The sequence below is a fragment of the Pleurodeles waltl genome, chromosome 3_1 (assembly GCF_031143425.1).
Source record: "Pleurodeles waltl isolate 20211129_DDA chromosome 3_1, aPleWal1.hap1.20221129, whole genome shotgun sequence".
Taxonomy (NCBI): Eukaryota; Metazoa; Chordata; class Amphibia; order Caudata; family Salamandridae; genus Pleurodeles; species Pleurodeles waltl.
The window spans coordinates 922,607,664-922,625,154 of NC_090440.1; the positions used below are offsets into that span (position 1 = coordinate 922,607,664).

The 17,491-nt window shown below is 42.8% G+C and overlaps 1 protein-coding gene across 3 annotated transcripts in view; it reads left to right on the top strand.

Annotated features, from left to right (window-relative positions):
* The window catches only part of PAFAH2 (platelet activating factor acetylhydrolase 2), a 190,100-nt gene that overhangs the window by 65,949 nt on the left and 106,660 nt on the right, over positions 1-17,491 (top strand). For all 3 annotated transcript variants that reach the window (XM_069223904.1, XM_069223906.1, XM_069223905.1), the window contains 2 exons: positions 3,892-4,004; positions 8,576-8,726. In XM_069223904.1, coding sequence (XP_069080005.1) covers positions 3,915-4,004; positions 8,576-8,726 — 241 coding nt within the window. In that variant the 5' untranslated portion in view covers positions 3,892-3,914. The remainder of the gene's footprint in view (positions 1-3,891; positions 4,005-8,575; positions 8,727-17,491) is intronic.

Below are 17,491 nucleotides of genomic sequence, written 5' to 3' on the forward strand. Positions count from 1 at the left end.
AATATATATCACTAAATACAAAGCAATTGTGAATAAGCAATTTTATTACAAGACCGGAGGCTCATATTATGCATTTCTTTTATTACTTTAATAAACAGCAGTCAAGAACTCCGCTCCGGGTCCACTTGATTGCCCTCCATCTTTGCCTCTTCGGCCAAATAAAATATCCTAGTTAAAGGTCCAACTAGGTCCAAAATTCTATCCTGGCAGTTAGACCAGGCCCTATCGCCCCCTTTCCTGGGATCCTTCCCAAACTTGGTAAAAAATAATAACATGTTGGGGTCAATCATGGGTTTATCAGCTACCTTAAAGGGAAGGGAAGGGAAGGTCTAGGACTTTAACTTATTACTAGACGACTTATCAAGCCCATGCCTCAAATAAAAGGACACATAATCAGAGGGTGGTGAATTGGCATAGATTCAAACATGGGTTCACCAAAATGATCAACTAGATCATCAGACACTAGATGAGGGGAGAGCACAGAGGGAGAAATTTTACGCCTTTTCTCCAAAGGCCCATTATGATAAATATCATCATTTGTTTGTGTGGCATAATCTAAATTATACTTCATAGACTGGGTTTTCTCATCACCTGACATAGTAAAAGAAAATAGTGGTGATTTATTAATGAAAACCCTGAAAAAACGTGAAAGTGTTAACTAAAAACAAAGAAAAACCCAGGAAAGGCTTCTGTATAGAAAAAACCTGACAGAAAAGGGTTAATTCTGTGGGAAAAACCAAGAGGGAGGGCCTTAATAAAAGGGAGTGGAAAGGCGTGCCCAGAGGCAGTCACTAACAAGAGCGAAGGCAGTGAAAGCCCTCACCAGCCGCTATGCTGACAAGCGAGGGTCAGACAGGCTCGATGAAAGGAGGACAGCTTCGACTTAGAGGTAGCAGCGCTTGACTGGAGCAAGCCCGGAAACGCGCTTCCAGAGGCAGTAATGCCTCAGAACGGGCACTACGAACGTTATAGTATGATTGAGGAGTGCCGCGAGCGCACGGCCAACAACATAAAATTACACCATAAGCAACGCGCGTGTTGAATATAATGAATAAATAGTACAATTAAAACTATAAATATTATACAGTATACAAGATATAACAAAAATAACGTTATGAATGTAATGGTGAGCGGAGTACTTATCTTGACTGCAAGCAGCAAGAAAAGAGGGCTTGTTGCTCTCAGTCAAGATTGTTATGTGCATACTCGACGTGGGATTGATCACCCCCATTGTGATGCTACCTGGTAGTTTTTTCTCCCAGGGTTTCTGGGATTTGTAGTTCTTGGCTGCTGTTCATTAAAGTAAAAATGAAATGCATAATACTCGCCTACGTGTCTTTAATAAAATCTAACCTTTCAGACACCAAGGCTAGGAAAATCTCAATTAAAAAAACAAATAAAATGTATTAAAACTTCCATTTCGAGACGAGTCTTTAAACCATCATCAAAGGGAAACCGTCTTTTGATATCTCTTTGTAGGCAGACTTTTGGTTTCTTTTCATCAAGTGTGAAAACAGCAATAAAAGGTCTTGTGTTGCATACAAGCAGCATGTTGGTAGGATTTGTTTCCTATATTCTTTTGACTCTTTAAGGAAACTTTGTAGAAACATTCAGGTTTGCTGGCAGTGTTTGCACTATTAATGCACATTTAGAGGGAAAGGTTATGGACCTCATGCAAGGTCCAAAATAGGATTTTTTGGAAAAGTGTTTGGAAGGACAGGTAAGGGCATATGTTACTTGTTGGAAATGCAGTGGACGTCATTTCTGCTGCTTTTTGAAAGGAACATCACAAAGAAAGGTACTTTTGGCAGCTTGCTATAGGCAGACTGTGTCTTTTCTTATCCAGTGATAAAAGAGTAATAAATTGCTCTATTTTACACATAAACCATGTTTTTCATAGTATCTCCCTAGAGTACCGATTATGCCACCTTTCCTGAGTAAGACATTTAAAAAAATGTTTGTTTGAGTTGGTAACATTTCACTAATGATAAAAACATGATGCTTTAGGTTACAACCTCAATGACGGTGTCTTAATAAATACGTTGGGGAAGATTTGCTGATTTTTTTCATGCAGTGCAAGGCAGCAAGCAAAGTTGCTTCTCTGTGTTGTGTGAAAGGGAGACAGCAGAAATGCACCATGTCAACAAAGTTATAGCCAATTTACAACTTGATTGAAGGGTGTCTGCGTTACAGGCAGGAATGATTTTGTGCAAGAAGGGACACCTTCCTGCATGATGGCAGAAAGGCTTACCTGTGAAAGCAGGAGTGCCTTCAGAAATGAGGCAAACTCTAGAAAAACTGGAATACCAGGCCAGATATGCAGTGACGTTGATCATCTTGAGACTAAGGTACCAGATCCAGAGTCCACTACGAGAGTACTAAATGATGGGGAGGGGAAATAGTGGGAGTTGGAGTGGGTTGGAAATGGAGACAAATAACGTTGCAAGATGTACGACAGTGCTGTGTGTTGTGACTGATGTATTCAAAATGTCAATAAAAATATATGTTAAAAAAGGACATCCTCCTGCACAAAATCAGGCCTTTACACCATTTTCTTCTTTCGATGTGTGCATTTTGACACATTCCCAGGTTTGCAAGTCTTTGTAAATTTTTGAATGTGCCAAAATCCATAGGGGAGTGCACAGGAACGGCGATGCCCCACCCATGAAACGCCTTCTCAGTGCAGAGTAACGCAGGACAGCGCTGTGCACAGCCTTGCATTACCTTTTATTTACTAACCCCACGTAAAGCCAGGCAAAGTGCCTTTGCATGGCTTAGTAGATAACAAAAAAGATTTTGCTTCAGGCTGTGCCACAAAAGTGGTGTACCCCAACACAAAGACTCAGTAACCCTGTGCATGCCATATTCCCACAGGGCACACACCATTTGTAAATAAAAGAAAGTACTTTTGCTCACAAAACTATAGTAGTTACTTGTGCAAATAAAGAGGTTTTTGTAGGCTTCAGCCTGCTTGCAAACAATTCTTCCGAGCTGTAGTAAATATTTTTTTAATCAAGACTGGCAGAAGAAATTCAGTTCCACAATACTTGTCCTGCAAACATAAGCTGTAGGTGGAAACATGAAAAAAAAATTGAGGGTGGTGAAGTAGGTGTGAAGTTTAGCAATAGAGGCAGTGGAAAAATTAAAAAGAAACAACGTTTGTAAAATGCATGGAGATTAGAGTAGCCCTGGGCATCCAGTACTCCTCTCAAACAGACAATTGTGCTCTGAAGTATAAAATCCCTGACGAAAACAATACATTCCTCATGTCTGACACCCTCCCACCCGTGCTGCTGCCAGAAAAAAACAGTACATAATTTTTGTGCTTATCTAAGACACTTTAACAGCATCATAGCGACATGTGCATGCCCCTTAAAGTTCAAGCTCCATCGCATTGTACGCTTGTTTCTTTATGCATGTTAGCAAGCCGTCTCTAGCCAACCATACTGTGGCGGGCTCAGGTAGCTGGATATACAGAATTTACTAATAATCACAGCTGCGTGGAGGCTAGGTGCTTTTTTTTGTGGAAGTGCACAACTTCCACTCAATTAAAAATATGTACTCCTGGCTACCAACAGTTGGGAGGAGCAAAAGCCCCTCACATGGTAGTGCTTCGTAAAACCTTTTTTTAGAATAATTATATAATGTCTGGTGAGAGCTCTGCTGTCAAGCCAGGCCTCAAATGCACCCACCGCGAACTCCTCCAGTACTTCCTGTCTAAAGAAAATTACATTTCAATGGGTGTAATGGACATGATAATGTTTATTAAAATATATTAACTGCATTAACATTTTGGGGGTGACGGAAAAGATATCTGACCTTTTTCATGGTCAGCAGCGAGGCGCTTGAGTGGAGAACTGTCATGTTGAGTCCTGCATCTTTGTTTCTTAGGTGATCCTGGTGTTTGACCAGTCATGGGAGCTGTCCAGTCACTGTGGCTGCCTTCTGGTAAAGGCCCCCATCAGGTGGGCTGCACTGATGTGATGGTGGGTCACTCCCGTAAGGTAAGAAGCATCAGTGGGTCACCCGATACCTGAATATTAGATCTGATTCCTCCAGCACATGAATTGATCTATATATGATTCTTTTTTCCTGAATACTCTGAAGTCATCCAGTCAGCAGGCTTGTCATTATCTGATTGTCATAGACTGCGCCCAAGTCAATCAGCAGATTTATCAGTATCTGCGTCTCATCTGGAGCCAACAAACTAATACATTTGAATCTCTACCTCTGATTGTGCTCCCATCCCTCCTGTCAGTCAAAAGGCTGGTGCATAGCTATGTCTCTTTCCCTGACTGCACACATGTCTGATCCCTCCAGTCAATTGAATGGTCATCATCTGTGTTTCTAGCTATTAATCCGTCCACATCTTTTCCCTCAACAATGTTTCCAATTTGTATATCTATCACTATGACTGAGTCCACGACGGAATCATCATTTGGACAGATTGCTCAGTATCTCCAACTCCGTAACTGAATGCCCTGAATCTGTTCTCTCCAGTCAGCTAAGTTGCCAGAAGTCTCTTTATCACAGACTTTTCTCTAACCTGATCTTTCCAGCTTTGTCAGTGAACTTTATAGTATCATCCTCCTTCTCTGACTACAACTTTATCAGTGGATCAACCCAACCAATTATGCTGTGCCATTGTTCAAGTCTTCCTCCAGCCCAAACCATGAACTTGTCCTCAGTTGTGTCTAGCTCTCACTGTCCCAAACCCACATATTCCCCCAACTTTGTAAAAGGACATGCTAATAGCTGTGTTTCTCCAATTCAGACTGTCCAACATCTAATCCCTCCTGCTCTCTCCAGTGGACTGGCCAACACCTGCCCTAGCACTAACTAAGCTCACACCCGATATCTCCAGTTCTGTCAATAGACGGTTAATGATTATACATCTAGTATTGCCTGCCCGCGTCCATTCTGCCTTGCTAATGGACCAGCCAGTATTCATTTCTTTAGTTCTAATTGGCCATTAACTGATCTCCGTCATTTACAACACAATGGTTAATAGTTGTGCCCCTCCCTTCCTGAATTCGCACTAATATTGCCACCTCGTCTGTATCGATGTCTCACTGACTGACCCCACATCTGGTACTGCCAAGTCCTTATTTTTTACTAACTGTGTGGATGACTTTTTATCCAGATAGCTCTATTGTTGGATTGGTTAGTATCTTCACCTGAGTTTTAGATCAAACATCTTTTCGGTTTTTAAAGCAGTGCATCTTCTGACTCTACCTGTTTATGTCCATGGTACATGTTGGTCTTTACCCCTTTTATGCATGTGGCCCTGATGCCCATCTAGCAGTAACATATAGCTTGTTCTGTTGTCTCTGTTCATACACCAGCATCCGATCTGCAAGATCAACTGGCACTGGTTGTGAGCAGGTACACAAGACTGCGGGCCACAAAGAGCCCTTGTCTCGCTGTACTTCCATTCTTATGCCTATATGTGGTAATCTTTTTAAATACCGGGCCCTAGTCCATCTTAACCTGACTTCCCCTACCTGTTCTGTCTTTTTATAAACCAGGCAAAGCTCTGTCTAAATATCAGTTATCATACCTGTATCTCTTTTGTTTCTGCATAGGCCATATCCTAGTTCCACAGTCATCTTATACCTGTACGAGGTTGCTGAAGCAGGCGTCTTAGCTAGAAAATTATTAATGAGTGTTATGTATTTTGAATAATTGAATCATGTAGAAAATAAATAACTAAGAAAAATAATGCATGTGTTTGGAGAATGTGACCTCTGAGAATGTCCACTAGTGTTCACGAAATGTACTAATTAATGATTAATATTTATGAAATATTGAAAATGTATTAGATTTATGTAGTAATATGTCATGTTTATGTTATGATTATGAAGTATGCTCTAGTTTATTAATTGTAGTCCTGTAGTGTAGCCATTTTTAATATAGCCTTTGCACGTTTGCTTAAAGCATTAGGCCTCTGTGCACTTTGTTCTAGATGCATTTTATTTAGCCTCCTACTGTTATTTTTCAATAACCAGTTTCACGGTCTTGTTTTATTTTTCTTTTATCACACTGTTTAGCTTACTTCAGCACCGGAGTTCTCAAACAATACATTCTTGCTTGCTCTGTGCTTCAGTCAAGGATACAGTCTGGTACATTGCTGATAGACGTGGTAGGAGTTTAGTCTTTAGGGTTCATAGAAAACACACTCTTACGTAGGGACGTTTCTTAGAACACCGACTTGTTAAGTATAAAGACACTTCCTAGTCCTAGTACACGCAAGAGGGAGATTCCGACCAGGCAACCACAACTAGACGCTGACTGCCCTGTTGCAGATGCTAATCCAGCTCACAGGCCTTTGCTCAGGTCTGAGGGTCGATGTCCTCCCGGGGGAACCTGAAAGGCAGGCTTAGAGCTTAACATGCTGTGCTCAAAATAGAACTTAGAAGAGAGAACGTAATCTAGTAGCACTATGACAGCGTTATTCTTATGTTTCACTCTCCTCATTACTATTTCAATCCTACTGTGTTGTATGGTTCTGGTTATTGCGGCTCACGCCTTGTTATCTAAAATGCAGTTGTTTTATTAAATCAATCTGTAAAACTTAAACTGCCTCTGTCATTGGTTTATGAGACAACACTTGGTATGAGAGAACTGGTTGGGATCTGAGTGACCACGACTTCCCTGAGAAGCCCTAAGATGTCATGCGCTTGGCTGCCCAATCATCCCTTCCCTCTGGGAGAGATGAGGCACTGCTAGTTAGCCGGAGCAAAACCGGATTGAGGGCGGCAAGGGCCCTTCTCCATGGGTTAGACTTAGTCCCCCACACTGTGAACGACCCTGCTACCCAAAAATCCAGTAGTCTCATTAGGATAATGAGAGCCTACGCGACAGGCCTTAACTTAGCGAGTGTCTTGGCCTAGTTTTGCCAGGCCTCATGCAGAAGCTGTATTTCTTAAGTTAAGTAAAATGCTGACAGAGTGAACTAAACTGTGAATTGTCCATTGTCTTGTTAAAAGTGCTTAACCAAAGCTTTCTGTGAGAACCAACGGACAGGAGAGGATGTTCCTAGCAATGTAACAAATCGTGTGTAATGTGTGTGAGATGTACTTTCCCAGGATGCAAACAATGAAGACACTGGCTGGAGATGAAGAGGCAACAAAATTGTTACCTGATGAGCCAAATGATGAGGACATCGTAAAGTGGACCAATCAACTTTGTGTGAAGAGCGAAATACTAGAATTCATAGATTTGGTGTAAAAATATTATTGGGTAGAGTATAAACGTACGATTAATTGACCAATAGGGAATTAGAGGATAGTTTAGGTGACTTTGATATAACAACTCAACAGAGGAGAAGAATTCAGATTTTAGGGAATTACTGCGATATTGAGAGAAGAAGAGACTTGAGATTCTGTCATTGGGCTCATACTCTCTGACTGAGAGCCTGATGTTTGCTGAGCGATTGATGACCTGAAGACGAAGACTGATTCAGGTTGCTGACCCATACCGTGGATAGGTAGATATGACAATGTGACTGTAATGTATTTTTATGCCTTTTCTTTCTAGGTACCAACTGCACTGTTTTGATAGATCTATAGTTAGACGTTTCCCTAAATTTGTGTTCTAAATTGTTTTGCATGAAGCCCAACATGCTGATGCTAATCTGGGTTAGATGAGGTCATTCACATGACGACTGACGAATTACAGGTACAAATGTTTGACGAGTTATCTTGCTGAATTCTATATATCACATCTTTATTGCAGCTGACTCTGGTATTGATCTGCACTGTTGCCTTAGAATGTGCTGTGATTCAAGCTTTGATTAGATTGCGTTTCTTCCATTGTTTTGGTCAACCAGTATTGTTTTTATGTGTTTCATTTGATTCTGAGATTAATCTACATGACTTTAGCATTGTTAATATAAAGGACATAAACTTACTAAACTTTACTGGTGTGGTTATCCATGGCTGAAAGGTCATGGTGCATGACAATTACTGACTTTATTGATTTTGACTAATGATTATTTATTATTGCGTATTGATTTTTGTTTGTGTTCTGGAGCTATGGTAAGAACATCTTAAACGAGTCAAAAGGTTCATCGACCTATTCGCGTCCCCTTGTAAGTTTACTTATTAAGGTCCGACACGCTAACAAGGTCCATTACTTAATTAGTTTGGCCCGGGTTCACCTGTACCTCTTGTGCTTCTTCTACTTGTTCTGCCTCTCATCCGTGTATAGCTTGGCTCTTACACCTCTACTTATTGCATCTCTGTGTGTGCCAGGCAATGATCCGTCTGTATATATTTTCTTAGGCCTATGCCTGCTCTGTCTCTTCATATGCTGTACCATAGTCCTCATACTTGCAACAGGAACATCACTGTATACTGCGCATGGTCTGTCTTACCTCTGATCACATTTCTGTGTCTGATCCATCTCCCTGATCTATCTGTTCTCTTATGATGATCCAGGAAGTGTTACTCTATGACTTGCTCAAGAGCTGGATGCTGATAGTTCTTGTGTCTTCCCTCTATCTGTGGGACACTGGTCCCTATATTTTAGAAACTCATTGTCTGGTTTGATCAGGTTTTTGGTTCTCTTTCAGGGTACCTTCTTCCGACTCTACTATCCATGCTTGCCCACTAGTGTCTCTGAGTCACCCCTCTGGATCCCTCGCTACGAATACTGTTGTGGACTTGCGGAATATGCAAACCTGAGCAGCAAGTGGTATGCACCTTTGCTCAACTATGCCTTTGGTAAGACACATGTCTATTTGCCTCACTCCCCATGCTTCTACTCAACTTTGACTTTGGTAAGTGCGTGGTCTTGTTGCCTCCCATTCATGAGTCTCTGCTGAACTACCCATTTGATAAGAGCCTGATCTAGCTCATCCTCTGCATACCTCTACTAAACTATGTTCTTTTTAATATCCTACTCTAGCTCCCCACTTGTATGCTTTAGTGCATGTTTTGGGATTTCGTAGGTGCAACTTTACCTGGGCTGCAGCAGCTACCAGTGAAGCAGTGAACAGAGGACAAACCCCAGTGGGGATACATGGGTGGGAGGGGACAGAGGGAAGAGGTAGAGCTAGCGGAGTGGCAATGCTCCGCCGCTTCACTGTGGCTTTGGGAAGGCCTCATATAGCTGCCTCCTCCTGCATCATGACAGCCACTTTGTTCATGAGAGAAATAATGGGGTTACAACATTGATTCTGTCCCTTTTGATGAGGATTGATAATGTAGGATTTCCTTCCTGAGAAAGAAGCAAGTTTAAAGATCAAGCAGTACAAAAACTCAGATGTACATTTCAAGTGCAGTAATCTTGATGGCTACTTTTTCTACTTTGTGATGTACACGTCTCAGTCCTTGGGATACTGAAATGCTAGGTGATAGTGAAAGAGTAGAAGGATGGTAAATAGGCTTTCCCATGAATAAGTACCAAAACCAGTAATATTGTTTCTGTTGAATACTTCTAACCTCAGTTTGCTCACATTGTGAATATTCCCTAGGTTTTATACTGGATACAGAAACTTAAAAGCAGTATTCCTACACACCAATAGATGGCATTGTGTGGCTCCATGTCAACGTCATTCCACTCCGAAAGTGACAAGCAGAGCTACATAGGAATGGCCCCCCATGCGTGCAGATGTTAGTTGCTCTCGTTGTCTTATCCACTCCCTCAGTCACAGATCACGTCAGCAAGTTTGTATAGCCAGCGTGCAGATCTCTACATTGCGACCTTTTTAGATGTGAAGAAGTCCAGTTCACAGAACGGGAAGCTGCAAGGTTCAGTGAGGAATTTGCCGTAAGATAGTGTCCACCAGAAAGAGCATTACAATAGGTAAGTAACTTGTTCTTCTGAGGGGTACTTCTAACCGCAGATTCCTTACCTTGTGAATAGATACTATAGCAGTACCTCCCCGACTGGTGGGTCGGTGAACTGGCTCAGACCAAAAAGTACTTCTAGAACGAGCAGGCAATGTGCCCATCACAAATGACCTTACTGTAAAAAGACAGTAGTGCTTAGTGAACGTGTGTACTGACACCCATGTAGCTACCTGACAAATATCCTGGTGCACTTTGAAACTATACCCAATTCATGGATGTTTCTATTACAACATCAGGAAACGGGGCAGTGCTAAAAAAAAAAGAAAAAAAGAGAGAGAGTAAAGCTAAAAATATACCCAACTGACTTTTGGCTGGTTTGGCTGGGTATGAAAGCCCTTCATTCATCAAGAAACTCTGAAAGAAGGATTAACTTAGATGACAAGCATACAGTGGTCTACATGAAGAAACGGGAATTGGTAAAGCCAAGAGGTCTACTTTTGCCACCAGCATTTTGGCTGTGGCATTTTGTGTTTTCTTCTGTCACTGTTTTTGAAAAAGGTCATTGTTGAGGAAGTTGCCAAACCCTCATCAACCTTAAAAAATGGCTAATGGCAAAAATGTTTTTTTATCCTCAAAAAAGCACACATTACCATAGTAGTCCCTGGCACTGAAGGAAACTATTTAGCATGTAGATGTGCTCCTTGTGAAAGGCTGCATGCTGTAACTCACAGTGAAGTCAATCAGTGCCTTACATGGGCTGACCTACTGCCCCATGATGCATGCTGGAGTGGGTGGAAAAAATGTCAATGACACAAGAGAGGCAAACAGATAAGTAGACAGTTGAATAGGTAGAGACAGTTGCATACATAGATTGCTAGGTAGATAATGTTACATACCGAGAGAAGGATAGATAGATAGATAGATAGATAGATAGATAGATAGATAGATAGATAGATAGATAGATAGATAGATAGATAGATAGCTAGGTAGGTAGATAGACAGGTGTAAGGAAATGCCTCCTTGGCATGGTTACCCCCTGACTTTTTGCCTTTGCTGATGCTATGTTTTGAATTGAAAGTGTGCTGAGGCCTGCTAACCAGGCCCCAGCACCAGTGTTCTTTCCCTAACCTGTACTTTTGTTTTCACAATTGGCACACCCTGGCATCCAGGTAAGTCCCTTGTAACTGGTACCCCTGGTACCAAGGGCCCTGATGCCAGGGAAGGTCTCTAAGGGCTGCAGCATATCTTATGCCACCCTGGGGACCCCTCACTCAGCACAGACACACTGCTTGCCAGCTTGTGTGTGCTAGTGAGGACAAAACGAATAAGTCGACATGGCACTCCCCTCAGGGTGCCATGCCAACCTCACACTGCCTATGCAGTATAGATAAGTCACCCCTCTAGCAGGCCTTACAGCCCTAAGGCAGGGTGCACTATACCATAGGTGAGGGCACCAGTGCATGAGCACTGTGCCCCTACAGTGTCTAAGCCAAACCTTAGACATTGTAAGTGCAGGGTAGCCATAAGAGTATATGGTCTGGGAGTCTGTCAAACACGGACTCCACAGCACCATAATGGCTACACTGAAAACTGGGAAGTTTGGTATCAAACTTCTCAGCACAATAAATGCACACTGATGCCAGTGTACATTTTATTGTAAAATACACCCCAGAGGGCACCTTAGAGGTGCCCCCTGAAACCTTAACCAACTACCCGTGTAGGCTGACTGGTTTTAGCAGCCTGCCACACTCGAGACATGTTGCTGGCCACATGGGGAGAGTGCCTTTGTCACTCTGTGGCCAGTAACAAAGCCTGCACTGGGTGGAGATGCTATCACCTCCCCCAGGCAGGAGCTGTAACACCTGGCAGTGAGCCTCAAAGGCTCACCCCCTTTGTTCCAGCACCGCAGGGCACTCCAGCTAGTGGAGTTGCCCGCCCCCTCCGGCCACGGCCCCACTTTTGGCTGCAAGGCCGGAGGAATTAATGAGAATAACAAGGAGGAGTCACTGGCCAGTCAGGACAGCCCCTAAGGTGTCCTGAGCTGAAGTGACTCTAACTTTTAGAAATCCTCCATCTTGCAGATGGAGGATTCCCCCAATAGGGATAGGAATGTGACCCCCTCCCCTTGGGAGGAGGCACAAAGAGGGTGTGCCCACCCTCAGGGCTAGTAGCCATTGGCTACTAACCCCCCAGACCTAAACACGCCCTTAAATTTAGTATTTAAGGGCTTCCCTGAACCTAAGAATTTAGATTCCTGCAACTTACGAAGAAGAGGACTGCTGAGCTGAAAAACCCCTGCAGAGAAGAAGAAGACACCAACTGCTTTGGCCCCAGCCCTACCGGCCTGTCTCCCTCCTTCAGAAGAAACCTGCTCCAGCGACGCTTTCCCCAGGACCAGCGACCTCTGAATCCTCAGAGGACTGCCCTGCTTCCAAAAGACCAAGAAACTCCCGAGGACAGCGGCCCTGTTCAGCAAAGACTGCAACTTTGTTTCCAGAGGAGCAGATTTAAAGACCCCTGCAATCCCCGCAAGAAGAGTGAGACTTGCAACACTGCACCCGGCGACCCCGACTCGACTGGTGAAGAAACAACGCTACAGGGAGGACCCTGTTATGATGTGTTATGTTGTCATGGCGCCGTGGGGGTTCGGAATGGAATGTGGGAGCGAGGGCGGCGGTTCGGTCGGGGGCAGTTGGATGTGACTGGCATGAAGGAAGGAGACGTACTTGTTCGTGACAATAAACCTTACGGATTACCTTAAATAATCTTTCCTGTGTGTCGGTCCCGTCACTTCATTTTGGCGACGAGCGTGGGATTTTGTTTCAGTCACATCCGTGACGTGCGGACACTCGAACAAGACGTGCTCCGAGTCGCGGTCAGCTGGGGGAAGGAACCGGAGTTTGACGAGCGACGAATTTGAGGAGTGAACTCGGTTGGAGTCACAATGGGTGAGGCTGGAGACTGGTGCCACTTTTGAACTTATGAGGGGATCCTTCGGTGTATAGGATTTGGGCGGAGCGGCTCATTTGGAAAGCGCGCAGGCGCAGTCAATACGCCTGTCACCTAGCAGCGGAACTCGGCTGCATTGAGTTTTGTTTTTCTGCCATAAGAACCTCTGGTTAGAGGAAAGTACTGGAGCAGATATCTCTTGTGTATGTGTAGAAACTTAAAAGTAGGTTATATAACAAGTGCATTTACATTAGTGCAGTTGTGCTTGCTATTTGTAATATGGCTATGGCTTCCTCCATCAATTTACCTCCTACTTTGTTAGATTTGCATGGACAACTAGCCATTCAGTGGGAGGAGTGGGTAGATTTATTTGACAATTACCTATTAGCTTTGGATGGACAAAACTTTTCACCTTTGAGGAAAAAAGCTTTATTATTAAGTTCTATTGGTAAAGAAGCTCATCACATATTTAAGTATTTACCTGAAATATGTGATGATGATGGTCAACCTTTGCAGAATGTTTTTGATGAAGCAAAATTACGCTTGGAGAAGAGATTTTCTAAAGAAGAGAACATCGTCATGTCACGATATAAATTCTACACCAGACCACAGAGAGAAGGAGAGTCACTAGATGATTTTATTTCAAGCGTATGAGAACTATCAGTGAAGTGCAAGTTTGGTGCCATGACGGATGAACTGATTCGAGACCATCTTATAGTACATTGTCGGAGCAAAAAAACTCAGGAGCGTTTATGGGTGGCGAAAAACCCGTCTCTTAAGGACGCAATTGGCATAGCCAAAATTGTTGAAGAATCGGAACAATGCATGAAGGAAATTAGTAAAAAGGACATCGTCTTGGGAGAAGGGGAGGTGGCACTTGTTTCAAAGAAAAATTTGGCTTCTAAGAATAGTAGCGTTGTTAGTAAACAATCTGTATATGAGGGTAAACCAGCCAAAACAAAAGGATGCTTTAGGTGTGGGAGTTCTGCTCACAACAATGATGCCAAGTGGTGTTATGCACTAAACAAGGAATGCAGGAAGTGTGGTCGCAAAGGGCATTTTGCGCGAATGTGCAAGGATATGTATAAAAGGCTAGTGGCTACGACTGAATCTTTTGCAGAGGAGAATGGATTAGAGGATCGTGTACTTATGGTGTGCTCAGATGAAATTGTTGTACAGCGAGAAATGAGACCTAGGGGTAATTCTTTTATTTTGGGCAGAAGTGTAGAGTTGATGGTAGATTCAGGCTCATTATATACCATTGTACCAAGGTCAATGTGGTTTGGGAATTGGTCTGAGGTGCCGCTGTTACCCAAAGATATCAACCCTAGAGGGTATCAGGGATCAAAGATCAACCTATTAGGATATTTTGTTTCACCCATTCTCTTTAAGTCAAGGAGCATTGAAGGGAAAGTTTATGTAGCTGATAGTGGTCCTCCCGTATTAGGCTGGACTCATCAATATGATTTACATATTGTTATTGATCCTCATTCTGTGGAGAAGGTGTTGATGGTGAGTGATGCCGGTCTAGATGAAATTTTAAGTAATGCGAAAGATGTTTTTGGAGAAAAGTTGGGCGAGTTGAAAGGGTATGTACACAAAATAATTTTACAAAAAGGAGCTGTGCCTGTGAAACACAGGGTTAGGAGGGTGCCCATAGTAGTAAGGAGTGAAGTAAAAAAAAATGCTAGATGACATGATGAAAGAGGGTATTATCGAACCTGTAGAGGCGTCTTCCTGGATTTCTCCAGTTGTTATAACCAAGAAATGTGATAGGAAAACTTTGTTTCTGTGTGGATTTGAGAAGTGTGAACCAGTTTGTGGTGACTGATGTGTTTCCCCTACCTAATATAAATGAACTCTTGTTATTGCTTAAGGGAGGTAAATTCTTTTCTAAGTTAGATCTCAAGAGTGCATACCATCAGATTAGGTTGCATGAAGATTCCAGGCAATTTACAGCATTTATAACTATGGAAGGCACTTTCCAATTCACCAGGATGCCTTTTGGACTGTCTTCAGCCGCCAGTGTTTTCCAACGAGCGATGTCACATGTCTTTAGAGGGGTACGAAATATAATATTTTTTCAGGATGACATCCTGATTTTTGGTCAAACAGAAACTGAGCACAGTTTAGTTCTCAGAGATGTGTTGGGCATACTCAGAGAAGCAGGGTTAACATTGAGGAAAGATAAATGTAAATTCTTGGTTGAGGAAATAGAATACTTGGGCCACACAATTTCTGGCGAAGGGGTTAAACCCAAGGAAGACTTGTTAAAAGCTATTAAGTCTGTACCTATTCCATGTGACAAAGAACAACTGCGTTCTTTCATGGGACTCATTGAATATTACAGCAAATTTGTAGAAAACTTTGCGATGAAAACAGAGTGCCTGCGGAAACTGTTACATAAAGGTAATAGCTTTAATTGGGAGCCTAATCAACAGGTTGCGTTTGACATGGTGAAACAAGAGATTTGTAATGCAGGGATATTAACACCTTTTGACACACTTCGCAAGACGATTTTAACTGTGGATGCTAGTGCGTGTGGTGTAGGAGCAGTGTTGTCGCAAGTAGTTGGCAAGAGAGAAGTAACAGTAGCTTTTGCTTCGCGCTCCCTAACGGAGAGTGAACGTAACTATTCCGTGATTGAGCGTGAGGCGTTAGCTGCTACTTGGTCTGTGGAGCATTTTAGAACCTTTCTATGGGGCATAAAGTTTACGTTGCGTTCCGATCACAAACCCCTACTGAAAATCTTAAATCCAGGTGGGGCTGGTAAGGGCTCTGCCAGATTAGCTAGACTAGCCTCCAAGTTGCAGGAGTATAAATTTGTGATTGAACACATTCCTGGATGGAAAAATTCTCAAGCGGACTGTTTATCTAGGTTACCGTTGGAGTGTGAAGATGTCAATGACAAACAAGTGGTTTGTGGAGAGGAGGAAGGTGCAGTAGCTTGGCTGTCTGATGTGGTAGACTGTGGGGCTGGCACCTTTGGGGCTGAAGATTGGGAACGGTGTATGGAGAAGGATACTATATTGAGCGAAGTGGTACATATGGTTTTAAGAGGAAAAAGGAGAGAGAGTGCAGTCAGTATAGCAGTGCGACCTTATGTAAAATTAGTTGATGAATTGACATTAATTAATGGGAAGCTATTAATGAGGAATGACAAATTTGTACCTCCAGAGGGTATCAGAAGAAAGATTTTTGCATTGGCTCATGAGGGTCATCTGGGGCAGACTTTGACGAAAAAAAGAGTTAGAGAGAATTTTTGGTGGCCTGGTATGGACGATTTGATTTTGCAATGGGTGGAAGAGTGTATGGTTTGCAAGGAAAGTGAAAAGAGATTAAAAACTGGAGCTACGAGTGTGTGTGGGCACATAGAAGACCCAGGTTCTTCTTGGAGTACTGTTTGCTTAGATTTTATTGGTACTATTCATGGCATGAGGAACAATGTTCAAAATGCTCTAGTCATGGTTGATGTTCATCCAAGATGGATCATAGTCAAATTCCTGCGGGACATCACGACGAGAAGTACCATTGACACTTTAAATTGAGTTTTTCTTGAAGAGTGTCTTCCACGTATTTTGATAACTGATAATGGGACCCAACTTACATCAAGGGAGATGAGGGACTTTTTGGACAGTCCGGGGATTATTCATCACTGCACTGCTTTATACAATCCTCGGGCAAATGGTATGGTCGAAAGAATAAATCGTTTGGTGAAAGGTACCATCCTTATGGCCATTCAAAGTGAGAAAGAGGTGACGAAAATGGTGGAGGATATGGTTTGGGCTCATCGCACCACCATTAACAAAGCAACAGGTTGTTCTCCGTTTGAAATGATGGGAGGCAGGAAACCTGGTTCGAAATTAACCCCTGCTTGGATGTTGTGTGCTAACCCCAAGACTCTTGAAGTTAAAAGCGAAATGGAAAAAAAAAATGATGTAGTTGTAGGGGATTGGGTGAAAATCAAACGAGGGAGGTTATCTGGTGGGCTTTCGAAATTTATGGGTCCATTCAAAGTCAGGCAAGCGTGTAAAGAGTATGTGGTGTTGGAGAATGGTAACAAATGGAATAGACGGAGAGTAGCACTATATCAAAAAGGGAATGATAGAGATGTGAAACTGATGCGTGATGTGTCGGATGGCAACAATTTTATGATGATGAGTGATGAAGAATTGGGCTGTACATCCAAGGGTAGAGTTTCTGAAAACCATTCTGGAAGCAATCTTTCTCAAAGATGTGATGTTAATCCCGGTGATTGCAATCCAGGTTTAGGTGGGAACTATCGAAGTCAAAGGTCTCGGAAACCACCTCGTTATTTGGAAGACTATGTTCAACTCAAATGAACGTATTGTTATATTCGTCATTTTTTTTTTTTTGTTTTGTTATATACACTTTATAGAGTATATGTTTTGTACTAGCATATTTGTTTTTAGTTTTGTTAGATTTTCAGAAAGGAGGGAGATGTGTTATGATGTGTTATGTTGTCATGGCGCTGTGGGGGTTCGGAATGGAAAGTGGGAGCGAGGGCGGCGGTTCGGTCGGGGGCAGTTGGATGTGACTGGCATGAAGGAAGGAGACGTACTTGTTCGTGACAATAAACCTTACGGATTACCTTAAATAATCTTTCCTGTGTGTCGGTCCCCTCACTTCAGACCCCCAGGCGACTCCAAGACTGTGAGTAACCAAAGTTGTCCCCCCTGACCCCCCACAGCGACGCCTGCAGAGGGAATCCCGAGGCTCTCTCT